Here is a 22,077-nt window from a genome sequence, read left to right on the forward strand (position 1 = left end):
GAATGAAATCTTTAAAAGAAAAAAAAAATTCCCTTTGCTCATCTGTAAGAAGCAACTCCTCATCTGTTCAAGTTTTATCATGAGATTGCAGCAATTCAGTCACATCTTCAGGCTCCACTTCTAATTCTTCTTGCTGTTTCCACCACATCTGCAGTTACTTCCTCCACTATAGTCTTGAACCCCTCAAAGTCATGCATGTGTGTTGGAATCAACTTCTACACTCCTGTTAGTGTTGATATTTTGACCTCTTCCCATGAATTATACATGTTCTTAATGGCATCTAGAATAGTAAATCCTTTCCAGGAGATTCTCAGTTTACTTTGGCCAGATGCATCAGAGGAATCAACTCCACTGGAACTGTATCTTATGAAATGTATTTAAATAATGAAACTTGAAATTCAGAATTACTCCATGATCTGTGGGCTGCAGATTGGATGTTATGTTAGCTGGCATGAAAACAATATTAATCTCCTTGTACATCTCCATCAGAGCTCTTGGGTGACCAGGTACATTGTCGATGAGTAGCAGTATTTTGAAAGGAATCTTTTCCCTGAGCAGTAGGTGTCAAGAGTAGACTTAAAATATTCAGTAAACTGTGTTATAAACAGATGTGCTGTCATCCAGGCTTTGTTGTTCCGTTTACAGAGCACAGGCAGAGTAGATTTAGCGTAATTCTGAAGGGCTCTCTAGGGTTTTTGGAATCGTCAGTGAGCATTGACTTCAACTTAGAGTCCGCAGCTGCATTAGTCCCTAACAAGAGTCAGCCTGTCCTTTGAAGCTTTTGAAGCCAGGCATTGACTTCTCCTCTCTAGCTATGAAAGTCTTAGATGGCATCTTCTTCCAATAGAAGACTGTTTCATCTCCATTGAAAATCTGTTGTTCAGTGTAGCCACCCTCATTAATTATCCTAGCGGGATCTTTTGGAGAACTTAACTACAGTTTGTGTATTAGCACTTGCTGCTTCACCTTCCACTTTCGTCACGGAAACAGCTTCTTTCCTTAAACCTTATGAACCAGTCTCTGCCAGCTTCAGACCTTTCTCCTGCAGCTTTGTCACCGTTCTCAGACTTCACAGATTTGAAGAGTTAGTACCTTGCTCTTCAGTAGGCTTTGTCTTAAGGGAATGTTGTGGCTGGTTTGATCTTCTATCCAGACCACTCAGACTTTGTCCATATCAGCAATAAGGCTGTTTCACTCTCTTACCACTTGTGTGTTCACTGAGGTAGCACTTTTAATTTCCTTTAAGAACTTTTATGTTGCATTTACAACTGGCTATTTGGTGCGTTTCATTTGATGTGGTATTCTTCAGCTTATCAGTAATGTGCACTATAGAACAATCATAGTAGTACTTTCTTCTTACTTTTTTTTTTAATACTGTCATAATCCTCAGCTGTGTAAAAAAGCAAAAACTGGGACTAATACGTCACAGTGGGCATTGATGAAAATGACAGTAGCTGAAGAGGCAGAGGTCGCATCATTGGGATAATACATCATGGTTTAGCATGTGCTATACAAAGTGTGGTCTGTGGACCTGTTACTGGGCCATGCTTTTCATTTAATGAGTTGGGGAATTTATCCCTGATTTCTCCAGTTAGTTTCAGTGAGGCAGTATATTATAGTTTAAGAGCATGTGAAGCAGTAAATGTTTGCCAGTATTGGTGATGAATAGGGTTAAACAAAAATAATGTGATGTATCCACCGAAAATAAACTCTTTTGCCGGGTAATGTAGGGTGGGGTTGCAGAGGGGCAAACAGCAGATAAAGGAGAGAGAAAAGAGGAGAAAGAAAAAGATGTCAGTGACTAGAGGTGAGATATTGTGACAAGTTATTGACAATAAAAATTCAGATGACAGGAAAACAAGTGAAAAACAAGGATATCAAATTATCACAATTTGTAGTAGGGTCAAATTGGCTTATAGACTCATTGTTATTTAAGGCTGTCACAATAATGTCATTATTATTAGGTTAAATTATGTTCAGTACACATAATGTCAGGAATCTGTGTTAGGATAGAGTTTTACCATATTTATTTTAAAAAAAAATTTAGGATGTCTGAGATTTTATGTATGTATGTATTTAGACATCTATATAATTTAAGTTTTTATTTCAATTCCAGTTAACATAGTGTTACATTACTTTCAGGTGTACAATACAGTAATTCAGCACTCCCATACATACATCATACTGTGCTCAGCTCATCATAAGTGTACTCCTTAATCTCCATCACCTATTTAACCCATCCCCCCCAATCCCCACATTTATTTTAATAATTTTGATATTTAAGTATTAGTCTTTATATTTATCAATTATCTCATATCCTGATTTTGCCAGGGAGGCATATGGCATATTCAAGCTTGATTTAACATTATGAGTGTATATTTGGATAGCATTGGTATTTTGAGTTGGGGGAAATGGAATAGGACTGATTAGAATATAGTGATTACAGTTTTTAAAGTGATTACCTTTTAAATTGCTTTTACTCTTGTATATAAACTGCAGCTTATACCTTCCAAGGGCTTTACATCTCACAAGGTTAAGAGTAATAATACATGCGTCTGTTCTTTATTATTTTGACTGTTTTGTGTTCCTACAGGTCACCTTTGGTGTGAAGCAGCTACTGTAGTGATTCTTAGGTGCTGGTGGAGAGAAAATATGTTAAGCTCCAGAGCAGCCTTTTCATACTACATAAATTCTCTCTTCAAGCCAGGCCTCTGGTAAACCCCAGTCATAGGGGAGAGTAAATCTCAAGAATAGTCCCTCACATGGGTTGAGTTGGAAAAAAGTTTTAGGAAGTGAACTGGTGTCACTATCAGTGCAGGATGACAAGTCCTATGCTGTTGTAGTAATCTCACAGCAGGGATTCCCAACCCTGGTATTATAACATACTGGAGTGTCATTCAGTTTTGTGGTGGGTCCCAATGCCTTGTCATTGATAACTTGCAAAATTTGTCCGTGATTTTCTTAACCCCCGCCCCAAAAGGTAATAAATTAGAGTGGATTCATATCATTTTGAACAATTTGAGGAAGGAAAGGGAGGAAGGAAAGAAAGGGAGGTGCTGGCTGGACTACTGAAGCCAGAGCCACTGAAAAGCCAAACCAGTCCCCCCCCACTTTTTTTTAAGTAGCTTCCCCACCCAACGGGCTTAAATTTACGACCCTGAGATCAAGAGTTGCATGTTCTACTGCCTGAGCCAGCCATGTGTCCCAAACCAAACCAGTTCTGAAAGTGTTTTAAGCGTTTCTCTCTCAAGGTATCTAGATGTATCAGGATCTTTCTTATTGAGTATATAAATCCACTTGGATCTCTCAGAGCTCAAATTCCTGCAAGTCTTCTTCAAGACTTGAGCCAACATATGATGAGGGATTAGATGGAGTTTTCAGATTTACTCTATGTTTGAGGTGCTTCCAAACATTTAGGTTCTGGGCCTGGCCATTTTTGATGAATGAGATGAGAAAAAGAAATTCTTTTGCTGGTAACTTAAGGCCTTTTGCCTGGGAGGACAGGATGTCTGTGTACTGCTATTATGCAAATTCTGGAAATAAAATGCATATTTAAAGATTGAGAGCGTGTATTTTTGGTTAGATGTTAAATATTGAGAAAATCACTTCAGACCTATTAAATTTACTCAGAAATTAAACTTTTCTTAATACAATATTCTTGGATTTTTTAATGCACATTTTTTTCATATTTAAACATCTGGAATCAAGATGTCTTACCAATGGTGTGTTATTGTTTAATTGGCAGCAATTTTCCTTTTCTAGTGTTTCATAAAATAATGGTGCATCTTAGGATTGACGGTGTTTCTTAGATTCAGAGAATTATGGTACATCTGGAATATATGTAATCAGTTTTCCCATACCTCACCAATTTAGGTACAGACTGGTGTTATTTGGCCAAGAACCATTGGAACTCTAATTTCTTGGCTTCTTCCCCTCCCAGTGGTTTCTGGGTACTTCTGTTTCTTTGTTATAGTAGTTACCTTCTGCAGTTATTTCCCATTATCTCCAGTTACCTCAGTCTGTAGCTGGCCATTTTCAGCACTGTCTGGGAAAGCTGACCGTGTTGCCGTGCTGATTTTCACAGCGGGTGGTATCGTTGCTTTTGCTAGTGTTCCTCATCTGCTTTTTCTATACTTTGTCTTCAAACTTAGGAGCTGAATGCCTCCTGATGAGATATAGCTTTCTGTTGATTGATGCTACATAGTGTGATCTCTAAATAGTTACACTAGTTCTTCACATCCTCAAGTGAGTAGGAACTTTTATTTATTTTTACATCAAATTTTTTAGATCCTCCTCTTTTAGCTTCTGTGTCCATATTCAGGAAACTTAGAACCTGTTTCTTTTTTTGTTTTTGTTTTGTTTTTGAGTATAGCTGATTAGAACCAGTTGCTTAGAAGATCCAGAGGACCCTTGAGGGGACTGATTGCTTATTTAAAGACATGTCTGGGTACCTGGGTGGCTGAGTCAGTTAAGTATCTGACTTTGGCTCAGGTCGTGATCTCAGGGTCCCGGGATAGGGCTCTGCACTCAGTGGGGGAGTCTGCTTCTTCCCCTCCCTCTGCCTCTTTCCCTGGGCGTGCATGCATGAATGTGTGCACACACTGTCTCTCTCTAATAAATAAAGTCTTTTTAAAAATAAATAAAGACATGTCCTGCCTTCTCCAAAGAATTATTGTTTTGAGGAGAACATACCCCAAAGAATAAATTCCCTGTTTTTGTGAATCTGCCAGATAGACACACCACTTGACCTTCCATTCTTTGTGTCTTTTTTTAAGTTGTGATTTTAAGTGCATGGATGAATTATTACTTTTGTTATTGAGCTTAATAAATACTCATTAGTCCCCAAACTGTTGGCCCTGCTTTATCTCTATTGGAGAGATGTGGATGTGCAAAGTAGTTTACTGCCTAGTAGCTAAGACAATAAGGAACTTGCATGCATTTTTTTTTTTTTTTAAGATTTTACTTATTTATTAGCACAAGGTAGAGCATGAGCTGGGAGAGAGGCAGATGAATAGGGAGAGGCAGACTCCCCCTGAGGAGGAAGCCCGATGCGGGGCTTGATCCCAGGACCCTGGGATCATGACCTGAGCCGAAGGCAGACTCTTAACCAACTGAACCACCCAGGTGCCCCATGAATTGTCTTTTTAATGTAGCGACTCTACCCCCTCAATAAAAAAATGTGGTCCCGTGAATGTTTTGGATTCTGACCTGTGATACTGAAATGAAAAGTGGTTGATAGCCCCTTCTCACAAGGGGAGTTTGGAGCAGAGGTCCTGCATTATCTATTGCTATATAACAAATTCCTCCCAAATCTAGTAATTTGAAAGAAAAACATTTGGGTCTGGAATCAGAGGCTTAGCTGGATGGTTCTGACTTAGAATCTGTCTTGAGTTTGTAGGCAAGATATTGGCCTTGGCTGCAGTCATCTGAAAGATTGGTTAGGGTTGGAGAATATGCTACAAATCACATGTGGTTATTAGCAGGAGGCCAGTAATCTATCTTAGCATGTGAGCTTCTGAACTGGGCTGTTCATAGTATGGCAAGTAATTCTACAGAGGGTGACCAAAATGTAAGCCATAGTCTTTTAGAACCTAATCTTGGGGATAAAATATCATTTCTGCTATATTCTATTGGTCACACTGACCAATTTTGGTACAGTATGGGAAGGAACTACAGAAAAATGTGAATATAAGGAAGGAGAGTTAATTGGAGATTCTCTTGGAATTTGGTCATCATAGGTCTCTTTCTTTGTGAACATGTAAGAAGTAGCGTCAGGGTGTGGAAAACATTTCTTTTTTCGTAGTACCCTTTATCATTATGTTCAGGAGACCTAGGGATAATTATACCAATAAAACTCTTCTTAGTTTACATTTCTATCCTTATGTTTCAGTTAGTAGCTATGCAAATGGACTTTGCTGTACATCCTTGATTTGATAATAAGGGCTTGCTTTCCCTGTTTTAGTGAATTTCTCAAGATCTGGAGAATTTCTACAGCAGTGTTACCCAAACTATGGTTATTGAAACAAGACTTTTCCAAGATGCTTTACATTTACAATAAGGGAGTTCTGTTACTTTTGGAAACCTCTCTGTTATCTTCTTCCCCTTGGAGAATCATTGTGCAAGGTAGTATATCAGAATTCTCTGAGAAGTCCTGCATTGAAGACATCAGTCTCTCCTTTTTGTACCCAGTGTTTTTAAAGATTTACTTGATCATTCAATCACTATATTGTATACCTGAAACTAATATATCACTGTATGTTAACTATACTGGAATTAAAATAAAAAACTTAATAACATTTACTTGATCATATAACCCACATTTGTTATCATAAGTGGAATAAATTAAAAATCTTGTTCTAATAAGACGCATTCTTTAAGGATGATGGAGAACTATGGTTTTTATCATTGGAAAGTAGTAACAGAAATACTGCTAAAACTTTTAAGCAGTTATGACCTAGGCTGAGATCTTATAACAACTCAGTGGAGTAACAATGAAGTTTTGTAGGTACCTGTCTGCTCTTCATAACCACTTTACAGCATCAGTGTTTACAAATATATTTAGGAATGTTTTGAGTGTGACTTACAGGAAAAACAAAAGTTAAAGTCAGGCATATAAGATATATACAAGATGTAAAGGGCTTGCAAAGGAAAAGATGTGAGCATTTGGAGGAAATTTACTCAAGGATTTCTGTCTGTCAAACTAGGAGGATGTTTATATTGTCATTTTTTTAAAAGTACAAATTATCGTTGATACTCTTTTCTAGAAACGACTGCAGAAAGAACTGTTGGCTTTGCAAAATGACCCACCTCCCGGAATGACTTTAAATGAAAAGAGTGTTCAGAATTCAATTACACAGTAAGTATTCAATTTTTGAAGTACTTGTTTCTTTTATTATTAAAGTATGAATATATACTTATTTGTAAAAACGTAGAATTTTGGGGCGCCTGGGTGGCTCAGTTGGTTAAGCGTCCAACTCTTGATTTTGGTTAAGGGTCGTGAAATCAAGCTCGCATTGGGCTCTGCACTCAGTTGGGAGTCTGCTTGAGATTCTCTCTCTTCCTCCCTCTGCCCCTCTCCTCACTCTCTCCCTCTTTCTCAAATAAATAAATCTTTAAAAAAAATTAAAATTAAATGTGGAATATTCATATTTCATCCCACTCTCTTCCATCAAGAGGTAAATAAATAGATCTTATTCTTTGCATTTATATGCCATTTTGTTACATAATAGTATCATACACATTGTATATAATGTATAGATTTATTAACATTTTTTTTTAAACCATATGTTGATTAGTAATGTTTAAAAATGTTTCCTGCTGAAGAGGCAGCATATAAAAACTTTGGTCTGACTTTGTGAAATGATCTTCATCTAAAATAGAGCAGTTTGGCATGAGGTTGTTTATCAAAATTTTCAAAACCACATGTATAAAGGTTTGAAGAGGGTAGTAGTCAAGAGGTGTCTCCATTCCCTGAACACATTAATTGGCCTGAACAGAAGAGTAGCTAAATGGATGTTGAACTCTTCAGCAGCCTCTTTTAATAGATAAGAAAATTCTTCAAGATGATAAAAGAATGAAGCATAGAAGGAAGACACTGAAGTATTCTAATTGTGCTCCTTCCTTGGGCGCAAAGAAGTCTTTTCCCAGATAGGAAACCAAGAAGACTAGAGAGATACATATGTGTCCTCTCATAAAGATGAGCATTTGAATTAGTTTGAAATGTTTTCTAGAGTATTATCCTAAGATCTCACAACCCAGTATAGTCTGTTTATACCACTCCTTTGACTTAATAGTTTTGTTAGGCAAGGGTAAATGTTCTGAAATTGGGGGGGAAATTTTAAAATAATGGAACTTCTCCTTAAAATCTTCAAAAACATAAAAGCGATAAGAGGCAACAAGATAAAAAGTACACTATAGACCAAGTTGTAGGACAAGAGGATAATTCAAATACTTAGTGATATTCAGGTCCAGAGAGCAAAAGTGACCAAAATTTATGGACATATTTATCCTTTTAGAGAAATAATTTTAGTTACCTTTGACTTTGAGATTGGAGTCCATACTTCCAACAAAGGTCAAGCTTTTTAAAAACAGGGATATGAAGAATGGATCTATTGATGTTTGGATGGATATAGTGTTGTTTGAGAATGAGTACGGATCTCTAGCTCTATAACAATCTTTTTAAAACATGCTGGGTTCTCGAGCATTTTTAGGTTCCCTACAAAATTGAGCAGAAGGTACAGAGATTTCCCATATACCCTCTGCTCTCACACGTGCACAGCCTCCCCCATTATCAACATCCCCCACCAGAGTGGGACATTTGTTACAGTTGATGAAGTATGATTGACACATCATAATCCCCCCAAGTCTGTAGTTTGCATTATAATTCATTCTTGGTGTTGTATGTTCTAAGGATTTGGGCAAATGTTCAATGACATGTATTATCATTATGGTATCATACAGAATATTTTCACTGCCCTAAAAATCCCCAGTGTTATTCATCACCTCCCCCAACCAGTGATCTTTTTACTGTCTCTTCCCTAGACCATCATATAGTTGGAATCATATAGTATGTAACCTTTCAGATTGGCCTTTTTTACTTAGTAATATGCATTTAAGGGTCTTCCATTTAGTTTTGTGACTCTCGATTGATTTTTCATTTCTGTCAAACAAAATTTGAAAATTAGAGTGTATGACATTTGTTCTATATAATTAAACGAGTTTTTTTTTGTTCTGTATAATGAAACAGATTATATTCAATTTTTATTGGAAATAATCAAGTGCTTCCTCTTTCACCCTTTCCTTTCTTGGTGGTGGGGGAACCACATAATGAAAATGATTTATAAAAAGTTAAAGGAATGTTTTACAATTGTACAACTGGAAACATTTGTATAGATTGTCAAGCAAGTATACCACAAATTGTTTAACTACCAAAACAGCATTATCTTTGTTGCAGAATAAACCTGTCATCTTTAGAGATGTTTGTCAGGCAGTTTTTCTTTTAAAATAATTTATTGTAAATGAATCACAAAAGTTTTATTATCTTTGGCTGTCTTCCAGGATATAAAAGTAGTCTCATAAAAATTAGATCTTAAAAGATATGTTTAAGTGGGATAAGAATGATGATGAAAAAAAAAGCACATTAAGCTTTCTGGAAGGCAGTTTGGTAGCATGTATTAAGACCTTTAAAAATAAGAGTATCATATCCTTTGAACTAATAAATAAACCCCTATGCTGACCTAAGGAAGGAACAGAGGCATAGAAAGAGTAACCCAGGGGTGGTGCCTGGTTGGCTCGTTCAGTAGAACATGCAACTCTTGATCTCGGGGTTGTAAGTTTAAGCCTCATGTTGGTGGACATAGAGCTTACCTTAAAAAAAAAAAAAAAAAAAAGATTAACTTAGAGCTAAGTGTACTCATTTCAACATTACTATTTCTAGAGACAATTTGGAACCGTCAGTAACAGGGAAATGGTTTCTCAAAGTTAGACCGTGGAATGGCATCCCCTGAGTTATAGCCTGTAGTCAGCATGAAATGCAGAAATTTTGTATAGACATAGTCCCTCTGAAAATCCCTTCGAGAGGCCATATTGGTGTGTATCCTGTCGCAATATATCCAAAAGAGCTAATTTTTCCTTTGGAGGGGAATAGTTGGCTGTTTCTTTGATTAGGAGCTATGAATGCATGAAAAATAACTGTTTAAAATCCTAGAACAGTAGCTACTCATTGGAAGTTAAGAACTGAGACTTCTCCCATTTCATTCATCCTCAGGGACATGTGCCCTTAACTGGATGCATAAACACTGAGGATTTGGTTTTTTTGTTTGTTTTATTATTTTTTAAATTTTTATTTATTTATTAGAGCGTGTGGGGAGTGGGGGTGGGCAGAGGGAGAGAGAGATTAAGCAGACTCCATGCCCAGTACGGAGCCTGACATGGGACCCAATCTCATGACCCTGCGATCATGACCTGAACCAAAATCAAGAGTCGGACCCTTAACCAACTGAGCCACCCAGGCATCCTGTAAACACTGATAATTTGAATTTATTTAATGTAAGTGTACATAATTTGATTATTGGACATCAGTTCCATCAATAAACTATGAAATGACTAGAATGAAATGTACCCAAAGTACTTCAGTGGTATTTGTATTTGAGTGATTTTTGTTTATTTATACCTTTCTGAATTTTCTATACGGAACATATATTGCTTTTTCAGTTAGGAAAAAGTTATTTAATAAAATTTTCCTGCACAATGCTGAAAATTATGCCACCTTTGACCTATCTCACCCAGATATTGGAAGGATTACTAAGATATTTGCTTAGCTATTATTTAAAAGCTGCGTTTGGATAGATCACATGTAAATTTACATTATGTCCTAAATTTTTTTTTTTTTTTTTTAAGATTTTATTTGTCAGAGAGAGAAACAGCACAAAAGCAGGGGGAACGGCAGGCAGAGGGAGAAGCAGGTTCCCCATTGAGCAAGGAGCCTGACACGGGACTCGATCCCAGGACCCTAGGATCATGATGTGAGCCGAAGGCAAATGCTTAACCGACTGAACCACCCAGACGTCCCTGTCCTAAAATTTGCCTTATAAAGAGAATGAAAGGGCACCAGGAGGGGTGCCCAGGTGACTCAGTTGGTTAAACGCTGGACTCTTGGTTTTAGGCTCAAGTCATGATCTCCGGGTCCTGAGCTTGAGCCCCGCATTGGGGCTGAGCCCAGAGCCTCTTGAGACCCTCCCTCTCCCTTCCCCTCTGTTCTTTCCCAGACTCCCACTAGTGCATGGTCTCACACTTTCACATCAGTCAATCAAATCAAATCTTAAAGGGCACCAGAGGAAAGTCCTCTGATTTTTCCTTGGAATAATCACTGTGCATAGTGGATGTCAGGGGAGAATAATAAAGGGAGATTTTGATGGTTAGTAAGGACCCAGTTTGTAAAGAGAATAGGTTTTTGTTTTTAATGCAGCTTATGCATTATATTTAATTTACTGTGTACTGGTTCTAATGTCCGGAAAGCACTACGTGTTTTGCATAAGTAATGCCATTTATCTTTGCAACACTTTGATGAGTATCCTTTTTTAATGACTTTTAACTTTGTTTTAAATATGTTTTATAATTGAAATAGTTAAAACAAGAGAGGTAAAACAGCTTACTCATGGCCTCACAGCTAAGGGACAGACCTGTGTAATTTCACTGTATAATATTGCCTCTTGACTCTGTAGTCATATCCTTTATTGCCATGTATGGTATTCAACATGCATTCTGAAAATAAATGGCTGTGCTCTTAAGGGCCTATATGTGTTAGCTGATTGCTTTCAGAGAGTAGGCATGTTTATTATTTTATATACCCCTAAGTTCATAGTATGTGGGGTGATGACTAGAACCTCAACACTGTATTCTCAATAGTACTTCCTTTTGTTTCCCTGTACTTAAAGTAATAAGTTTTTATACCAAAAAAGTTTAAGATGAATTAGCCAGTGCTATAATTAGGATTCTTATGATTGGTCCACTTCTGCTTCTCAGTGTGGCCCTATCATCTTTGCCACAGTAGTCCTTATTCTACTCCCCTTTTTAAGTTTTTATTTATTTTTTAAAATTTATTTTTTTAGAGAGAGAACGTGTGCATGAGCAGCAGGGAGGGGCAGAGGGAGAGGGAGAGAGCGAATCCACACTGTGCGTGGAGCCTGCTCTGGGGCTCAGTCTCAGGACCCGGAGATCATGACCTGAGCTGAAGTAGAGTTGGTTGCCTAACTGACTGAGCCACCCAGGAGCCCCAGTTTCCCCTTTTCTAATTAATTAGTTAATTTAATTAATTTATTTTTAACATTATTTTTTTGAGAGACCATGAGCCAGGGGGAGGGGTAGAGGGAGAAACATACTCCCCCCCCCCTTTTTTTTTAAAGAGCAAGAGATACAGGTCTCTGGCTGGCTCGGTTGGTAGAGCATGTGACTCTCGATCTCAGTGTTGTGAGTCAAGCCGTATGTTGGCGTAGAGCTTACTAATAAATATATAAGTGAGCAAGAGGTAAGTGTACAGATTATAATTATAAACAGACTTATATTTGTGATTATTTTATGTGGAAACAAAGTAAGCTCATAAAGAGGCCATAGAAATCTCTTCTGAGTTTTATTAAACAACTGAAACATGAGAGACAAAGGAAAGGCAGTGTAGAGCCTTGAATAGCTGTCAGAGTAGGTGGACTGATTTTAGCTTAGCCTCTTTTTCCCGTTTAGTCTCTAGAATACTGATGAGAAGATAGGTCTAACAGCCACGATTCTCTAGTCAGTGTGGATGCCTACTTTGACCATTGCTTCTAAAATGATATCAGAAAGGCAGTTCATTAATTAGTTTGATGTTACCTATAAAATCTTCACAGTCATTGCAAAATTAGTATTTTGGAAAAATAAGGTAGCATAAATTGAGTAGCAAGAGTACAGGCTTCGGTGTCAGCACACTTGAGTTTGGTTTTCATTTTGTGTTTTCAGACCTGGATTAAAATTTGGCTCTGTCCTTTGCCAGTTGTCTGACTTTGATGTAGTTACTTAACCTTTGAGCATCAGAGAAGGGTGTTAATACCTACTCTTAAAATTGTTGGGAGGATGAAGTACGCTGTTGCACATGAATGACTCTTATCCCCATGCCTGGTATAAAGGAAGTCTTCAGTGTTCCCTTTTCTTTCTCATCCCAATTCTTATCTGAAGTTTTTTAATTTGTTTTTTTCCCTATTCTAGGTGGATTGTAGACATGGAAGGTGCACCAGGTACCTTATATGAAGGGGAAAAATTTCAACTTCTATTTAAGTTTAGTAGTCGATATCCTTTTGACTCTCCTCAGGTAACTGCCTTATTTTTTTAACATTTTATTATATTTTTAGATTATAGCAAAATCCTAAATTAGTGACTTTTGACTAAATACAAACTTAAAAGAAATCCATTATCATTATGTGAATAGATTTGTTCATCTTATCTGTAAGATAATCAAGATCCTATGAACGTTTTACCTTAATGAGATATAGAGCTTTGCTGCTTTTGTACTTCAAGACCTTAACATTGTTTTTTTTATGAATAGATGTTAGCAGAAAAGGGAATGGAAATCTAACCAAGGCCCATGGGTTGTGGGAGAACATGGCATTTGGAATAACTGGAGGCAATTATTCCTAAACAAGATGATAGAATGATATCATGAGGGGGCAAGTGCTTTGTTGAAAGGAACACTCCTTTGATTTTGCATTGTCATGCTGTCCTTGCAGTCTTTTAGTACTATAAAGATAGAATATATTACGAGATGTTAAATATCTAAACATAAGCCCCAAGTCTGATTATTATAATTTGAAGCACCGTTAGTTTACGTAATGGGTTAATAGACAAGGGATAATGGTGGTAGAGGAACTTTTTTGAGAGCTGTTTAACTGTGGTGAATGATTAATCTTTGAAAGTTAGAGAAAAGGAGGCTCTAGGATGACTTCCAGATTTCTGACTTGGTGAGATGCGTAAATGAGTTACTAGTGGCAAAATGGTAAGTCTTAAAGCCAACTGTATGTAGTACTGCTAGATAATGAGGTTCTGGATAGTGAAAATTCTCAAATATCTAAAACTCATGAAGTGCTAAAATACGTTATTTTTGAGGAAAATCATATTTCATTGCCACTTGAAATAGAATATACCAGTGTGGGAGTATAGATGGAAGTCAATTATTTTAATGTGCTACAAGAAATCATTGTTTTAATAAAGGCACAGAATTAAATGGAAATGGACTCCTTGAGTTCTGCAGTTTTTATGTGAGCAGAAAATAAGATTAGGAAGCTCATTTTTATCATTTTCATAAAAATAAAGCTAAGGGTTATATATTGTCATGACCTCTAGGGCTCTATAATAAGCATATGTAGACTATAAGAAACCGAAGCAAACATCTTCCTTCTCTCTAGAAAATGATCTTCACATTTTGTAGCCTTTTGACTTCTAGCATCATTTAAGATTGTTAATCCTTGAAGGCAATAGTATCTCTTTGTCACCTTCAGTCTGTTCTTCTACTTCTCTTCAACCAAGCTTGTTGAAGGTTTATGAAGGAAGAATGTGAATAACTCCAAACTGTTGACTAGGGGGATATTGGAGAAGGCTTACTCCAGGAGCCCACAGATTTTTCATCAGAGGAAAATAGTATTTCTGTAAACATGAACCAAGTCAAAAGTGTCCTCTAAATTCTCTCCTTAGTATTTAAATCTAAATCAAATATCGAACTCTGAAGTATCATCTGAATTTGATCTTGTATATTTCTATAAGTTAGAGTGTAATGGATTTTATCATCTCATCACAGATTCTTTTCTCCTTCCCTGTTTTGACTTCTGTCTGTTCTGATTCTTCTGATTTCGTGTTCTCTGGGTTCTTTATTCAGCACCCCCTTATTCTTCTCTCTCTTTTCTCTAACATTTTCAACCATCTTAAGCAGCTGACTCCCAGATCTACAGCTCTGTGTACAGCCTCTTCTTTCTGAGGTTTAATTTCACACCCTTATTGGATATCGCTACTTGAATACCTCCCGATGTCTCAAATTTAACACGTCTAAACTCAATCTTTTCCAGTAACAAAATAAGGAAAAAAAAATTGGGGGGGGTTATTGTCCACCTATCTGCTTGCATTGAAATTCTTCCCTTTCCCTCACTGTTAAATGCAGCTTTTCACGTCCTTTTGCAGTGCTTAAGTCAGTCCACTCTTACCCTGCTGTCAGTGCTGTAGTCCAACTTTCTATCTTTCATGTGGACTAATACATAATAGCGTCTAGTTCTTTCTACTCCTAGTTGTCCGTTCACGGTGCAGTTAGATTTCTTTGAAGGTGCAGTTACCTCATTGGTTTGCACAGATACACAATGCCACCACCACCACCATAACTGTCCCTACATCCTCCTTAAAACCTCTAATGCTTTCCTTATTTTCTGTGGAGTCAAGTCTGAAAACTCTTTAGCTTAGCATTAAGTCCAAACTTAACTGTTTCAGCCACACATTACCTCCATGCCTTCTACTGTGTAGTAATATTTGTATCATACTTTCTAATGTAACTTCCATTCTGATTTTATCTTGTAACGGCTCTAATGAAGTGGTTAAGGAAGATGGATTCATCCTCATAAATGAAGAAATGAAGCTTTAGAAGTAAAGTGTCTTGTTTATGGTTTAAAAGCCAGCTAGTGGATAGTCAGGACTCAAACCCAAGTTACTCCTTTCCCTACTGTCAATTAGGTGTGAACACCAGATTGGGGAAAATGCTTATTTATCCAGCCAGCATTGTTATCTCTAAAAGTGAAAGATAATATGTAGAACGATAACTTTGAAAGCTCTGGGGCAGTTGTTCCCAATCTTTTGGAATAGATTTTATATCATTTTTTAACATCACTCTCATGTCACGGAAGTTGTATATTCTAGTATCCATGTTTGAGAAGATAACAGAGCCGCTCTAAGTCTACTAATACTTTATAACTGTTTTTAAATTTTTATTAATCACAGCATCTTTATGATTATAAAGAATGATAATGGTCTAGCAATGAGTTGCTTAATGTACATATAGATTTTGAGATTTTTCCAATAACTGAAACTTTGCAGAGCTCCATTGCTCTGGGGAAGTGATTAAAACCACTCAAAGGCAGTAAAATTCCTCATTCACCAAAGATTTTATTTGATGAGACCCAGCAGCATTGGCACTTGTTAGAAAATTGGTCTTTGATTTTCCTATGCAATAAGCAGTATTAAGTTTACCACTATTTACAAGAGTAGGATTTGGGGAAATAACCCTAAAATAAACCAGTCTCATGGTAAACTTACTACTTCTGTATCAGTAAATTAGATCTGTAAGACCATAATAAACTTTATAGTTTGCTGGGTTTTCTTTTCCTTCCTAGTTGTAATTAATTTCTCATGTATCTCACTTTACAGTGAAAAAACTGCATATCTAAAACAGGGTGTTTGGCCCAGTCATTTGCTTTAAAACAAACAATAATGACAGCAAAACCTTTTAATATTGGGAGCAGAGGTGAGGCACTTTTCCATCACTGTTTTCTACTAATGTGCACTTACCATCAGCCTATTTTGAGCAGAGAAATGACATGATCCTACCTAAAATTAAAAGGCTGTTTTGTGGCAGATTGTTGGGTGTACCAGGGTAGAGGGAGACCAGACAACTCTTGCAGTAATCCAGGTGAGAGGTGATGGTGACTTGCAGCAAAAAACTAGTAGTGGAGGTTGTGTAAGATGACCATGTTTTAGACTTATTTTATTATTATTTTTTTAAGATTTATTCATTTGAGAGAGAAAGAGAGCTCAAGTGGGTGTAAAGGGCAGAGAGAGAGTCCTCAAGAAGACTCCCTACTGAGCAGGGATCCTAGGTCCCTGAGATCATGACTTGAGCCAGAATCAAGAGTTGGTCGCTTAACCAGCTGAGCCACCCAGGTGCCCCTGGACCTATTTTAAAGGTTGAGCCAACAGGATTTGCTAATGAATTGATAAGAAATATGAAGAAGAGAAAGGAGTCAGGGAAGACTTCACAACTTTTGGCCTGTGCAACTGGATGCACCGTAAGTTGAAGTATGAATTGTATGCTTTGGGAGCAAAAGAGAAAAGCAGTGACTGGTTTAGAATAGAATGAGGGTGCAAAGAGAAACCTGTTTGTACTGGGACTGAAAGCACAAGAAGAGTTTATGTCAAAAGTGGAGCAAATCATGAAAAGACTAAGCTTCTTCTGAGATTTATGAGCAAATGTAGTTTTATGTATAGATAAATGGAGGGCTATAGCAGGAGATGAAAAAGGAAGGATGTTTTGGGGCTTATCCGAGAGAGTCTTGCAGTGTAAAGGACTTGGAGATTTATCTCAAAGGGATTGGGAGGTATAGTCACCTCTCCTTCCAATCTGTGAAGTCCTTAAGTTTAGTGTCTTTACCATTTTGCTTCTTTTCCTTTCTGCTTCCTCCCTTAGTTAGCAGCTCTTCCCTTATGACCTTAATGACCTTTAAACCCCCTTCCTCTGTCAGAACATCCCATTTGAATGCAATAAAATTGAAACACATTATCTTGTAAATGTCCTGGTTATACTTTGTGTTTAAGCTTTTCAACTATAATTTTTGTTGAAGAAATTTTAGGCATTTTAGAAATAAATGGGAAAGTATTTTTTTTAGGGGGAAGAGGATACTATACTTAGTCCTGAAACCATATCGTTGCTAAAAGTGGTGCTGAAGAAACACTGGGCAAAAGAGTAGTCTTTTTCTCCTCATCCTTATTCCCCTTCCTACTCATGCCCCCTTCACCCAGACCCTTTGGTTCTGTTGCTCAGTACTACTACACTGCAGAGGTCCAGAACCTATTTTCATATCCTTTTATTTGTGGTGTCATTTTCCTTGCTCTTTCATGTGATGGTGGTTAAGCTTTCCAAAGTCTTAAGTAACCATTTTTATTGCCTTAAATTGTCTAGCATCTAGGACACCTGACGAGGAGAAAGGGAACAGTGAACCCTGTTTCGTTGAAGCCTTGGGGGTAAAGCAGAGGGAAGATAAAGGAGAAGACTGGTAGGCTAGAAGAACACAGCTTACAAAGGAGAATGGTTACCATCCAGGGGAACCCCAAATTTAGTTTCATTGTATCCAGGCATTTTGACTTTGTAATACTTGTACAATTGCATGGTAAGGGTAATTATGGAAGACCAGAAAAACTATTAATATTGATGCTACTGATACATATTAAGTGACTAAAAGGGGAGAATTGAATATTAAAAACTATGCTAAAACCCCAGTCCCCACTTTTGTCAAATATTTACCACTTACGCTAGATTGACTACATCGTATTTTATTAATTAGATCTCTGATTATAACAAATTCTGCTTGTACAGTTTCTGTAGTTGCCCATTAGGTATTGTCATCTACTTACAATTTTAATAAGAGAAAGCATTCCCTTATATTGTCCCTGGAGAAATCTTGGTATCCATTTTATATATTGGCTTTTATATTTTATAAAAGCTTGTTTCGTACTGCTTATTCTTGTAATAATGTGTTTTGACCTAGTTTGACACTATATTAGGTGTCTCACTTTCTAATTAGTTGCAGAACACTAGTCTGAACATAGTAGTGTGCCTTCCTTGTGGTCAGATCTCAGTATTGTGGGGTCATTCAGTATTGAGCTTGATTGGAAATCCTTATGTACTCATAAATATGAATTTCATATTAGAAACAGTTACCTAAGCTCCATCCTCTGTTTTGTCATAATTGGTGGCTTTCATTCTCAAATTAGTAGTTTTATGAGACATGCTACATTTGGTACCAAAAGTTACCCAGAGGTTGGCTTGCTTAAAACTTCAGGTTGGTTGTGGGATATGCTTATTTAAATCCAAAATTATGATACTGAGCATAGTTTTCTTAGATCTCACCTGCTCTTGAAAATATGCCATACTGATAGGGAGATGTTTGGAAATTTAGATTCATCTGAGTACTGCTTCTAATGCAAACTCTGAACCTCAGGTGTGATTCACATGCATTAGATCTAAGATCCCTTTCTAAAATTTTGGCTTTTTTTTTTTCGTAAGCTTATTCTTTAAAATCTGTAGTTCTGTTTTATTGTTGGTTTATGAATATGTGCAGTTCTCTGGTTGTTAACTGTTTATATGACTAAGTTTGAATTTGAATAAATTATTTTAAAAATAAATAATTTTTAAAATTAAAGAAATTAGCAAAGTTCTTGTTTATTCCCTTTGGTTTCAGATTCATCATATTCAGTTGTCTTGTTAAATCTGTTTGAGTTTTATCGGCTGTTTGTGATTTCCCCAAAAAGTTTTTAATTCTGAAAACAGCTAATCATCATCTCTTAAGTTTTCAGAACCTGCTTGGCTGCATTAAAATAACTGAAATGTCCATTTCCTCCTTTGGATTGTACCGTGTGTTAAATAAATGAGGATGGTTAAGAGCATGATCTTGAAGTTCAGCCTTGGTTACTTTCCCCATCACATGCAAAGAACCAGAATCGCAGAGTTTACATCAAAACTGTCTGTGGAAACTGCTTACCAGTCTTTTTATATGAATAAACTGTTGAAAAAAGTTTTTTCTTTTATTTCAGGAATTCATCTCTGGCATGTAAACTCAGCCTTTCCATGTTTAGACAAACTTCTAAAATTCTGTATCTGGCAGGTTAGGCCCTAGGGGTTACCTATAATATGTGCAGCTAATTGATTCCCCTGTTTGGTTGCTGAAAGTTTCGGGCTGGCTGTATTTGCCCTGCATGCAGCATGTTAAAAAGCCCCAGCTTTTTTTTTTTTTTCTTTGCTTTTGTTTTTTTAAGGTTTACTGATATCTGATTTCTTTTTATTTCAGTCCTCTCAGCCTTCAAAGCTTTTTCTGTCTTGATTTCTGGCTCTCTTTGGTGCTTATCAGTGTCTCCTGCTCCTGCTGTAGGTGTCTTCTAGTGCTTTCCATCCCTTTTCCTCTCTCCTGATTTTCTTTTGGTTCGTGGGTACTTCTTGGCTCTCAGACCGAGTGATTTAGTTTATAATCCGTTCTCTCCAAGAGCACTATTGCTTTCCTTCTGCTTTGTGAATTGGCTAGTCGGAGCATGTTGTGATAACCTTTGTATTTTGCTGTCTGTGTATTTTCCTTGATGGTTGCTGATGCATTGATTAATTTTTGCCAAAGAAGATAACTTGGCAGTTCTTCATTTTTTGGCACTTTCAGAGCACTATTCCACGTGACTTTTTAAAAAGGAGACCTTACTGGAAAAGAAATATCCTTTAAAAAAATATTTGTGGCTAGGAGATAAGGTCTTGGGCATTGTTGGTATTCTTAATGAAAATATCCTACTGGTCAAATGGGATTTTGTGGTAGAATGAATACCCCAGAGCAGATGCATGTTCTGTGAGATTTGTGAACTCCCACTCTAGACATCTATAACACATTGCGGGAATATCAAATGTATATAATAAACTACATGGTTATAAAAAATAAAATTTAAAGTAATTGTGGATAGACTCAAAGTACGGAGCTGCAAGGCCTTTAAGCAGTCATTTCCTTTTGCAAAGCAGCCCTTTTTTAGCAGAAAGTGATGAAAAGAATACTAGCACTGATAGATAAAATTGAGATAAATGCTAGGCTTCAAACACAGCTGTGCTAAAGTTGGGGATTCGGTGGTCTCCTGCAATCAGGAAGGGCAAGTAACTGGATATCTCTTATTTTGAGACTTTATTTTTAGTTTTCAGCTTTATTTTAACTCTTTTTAGTGGGAATTGAGGGTGCATGACCAAAATTTAAAGAAACAAAAAATATGCAAGTGTGTAAAGTCAGTCGTTCCTTTGGGGGAAAAAAATTCCTTTTGTTTTCTTATATTAGCTTCAGCCAAGGAAACAAGTTCCATATGTTAGTAGTATATTTGAAATATTAGAGGAGTCCTACTTAACATGAAAGAGTGCTTTGTTAAAATGTAAATATTTGTGAAATTATAATGAAGTCAGATTTGTAGCTAGATATTTGAAAGTAAAAGCAAAAACCCAGCTTATAGTACCTTTCCGTAACATGTCCCGTATTAAATCCTGACGTACCTTACTCTAGTCACACTTATTTCAGTGGCTCTCTTTTTTGCTCTTATATAAAGGGGAAAATAAGTTATGCCTAGAGCAATAAATACCTCATCAATTTCTGACGTAACTGAAGGTGGGGTTTCTTTTTAGTAAGATTTTGCTGTATTCAAGTGTGAGGCAGTTTTAGGGCTAAGAGATAGTGTAAGTCTTGTTTGAGAACTGGCTTATATTTGACGAGCTTTATAAAAATCCCATCATACCTACTGAATCAGTGTCTGTGAAAGTGGAGCTCTTGCATTTATATTTTTAGCCAGATCTTCAGGTGATTTTTTTTAAGGTGAGGAATTAGTAATTACTACTGAGCAACAGAGTAATAATGTTAGATCTTACCACAGTATAAAGGTCACATAAAAATTGGTGGGTTAATTTTTATATCAAAATAGTTTTTTATGAAGTGAAATATTAGACTTAAATATTAGACTTCTGTGTCTTTGTCCTAGTTTGAGCTGTGCTTCCAGATTCTCTAGGATGTATGAGTTCACTCTTCTGCCTGTTCAGATGCTTAGGGTAGATATGTTTAAGAAACACTACTATTGGGATACTTAATGACTTACTAGGGCAAAGAAAGGAATAATAGATATATTTTTCAAACCAGTGCTGAGGCTAGGTGGAGAAAGGAAAACCTGTTAGAAGAATTGAGTAAAAGAAAAGGCAGAGAAAAGCTTGACTCATTCAACCTTTGTTTTTTTGTGTGTGTAGGCACATAGTTACTTGCTGATCAGTAAGTAGTAATTTGTACCCATCATAATGGATGAGCGAGTTTAGAGGAGATGGTATATATAACAGTTATTTCCTTTTTCACATAGTGCCTTAGGTGATAGCCTTGTTACAGGTCGAAGGGCTGTTCCTGTCGCCTGTAGTTCATGTTGTCTCAAAATTGAATACTTCTGTATTACTGTATGCAATGAGAGAATTTGAAAAAGCATTATTATAGTTGTCTTTACTGGGCTAAAAATGCATGGTAATTTATAAATTTTTAAAGGGAATTTGTGAAAAATAGATGAAATAAAAAACAGATGACCTGGATTTTTTTCCCTATATGTTCCATTCCCTACGTGCTCATTCACACAGTGAAACCAGTACTTTGTGGATTGATGCGAATAAACAACAAGCAGTTGTTTATCTTGTTTCTGGCACTTATTTTGTTTTTAATTGGTTTTTAAAATAAGTTCTGTGGAGAATATTTTATTTCTTGGTGATACAGAATATTTGAGTGTTAATGGAATTTTATTCTTTCTTAGGTCATGTTTACTGGTGAAAATATTCCCGTTCATCCTCATGTTTATAGCAATGGTCATATCTGTTTATCCATTCTAACAGAAGACTGGTCCCCAGCGCTCTCAGTCCAATCAGTTTGTCTTAGCATTATTAGCATGCTTTCCAGCTGCAAAGAAAAGGTAGGACTTCTCAGAATTATTCCAGGTAATATCTCTTTTTTTAGTTTAGGTAGAGAAACTATTTTAATACGTAATTTGTGTGAAGGAAGG

The 22,077-nt window shown here is 36.7% G+C and overlaps 1 protein-coding gene across 2 annotated transcripts in view; it reads left to right on the forward strand.

Moving 5' to 3' along the window:
- Positions 1-22,077, forward strand: part of UBE2W (ubiquitin conjugating enzyme E2 W) — a 74,140-nt gene that overhangs the window by 30,679 nt on the left and 21,384 nt on the right. The window contains exons 2-4 of one of the 2 annotated variants that reach the window (XM_045810127.2): positions 6,765-6,856; positions 12,733-12,835; positions 21,832-21,987. In XM_045810127.2, the coding sequence (XP_045666083.1) occupies positions 6,765-6,856; positions 12,733-12,835; positions 21,832-21,987 (351 nt within the window). The remainder of the gene's footprint in view (positions 1-6,764; positions 6,857-12,732; positions 12,836-21,831; positions 21,988-22,077) is intronic. The other variant, XM_087864798.1, reaches the window with a different exon arrangement.

This window comes from Ursus americanus, chromosome 9, assembly GCF_024610735.1.
Source record: "Ursus americanus isolate L20-20 chromosome 9, mUrsAme1.1.p, whole genome shotgun sequence".
Lineage (NCBI taxonomy): Eukaryota > Metazoa > Chordata > Mammalia > Carnivora > Ursidae > Ursus > Ursus americanus.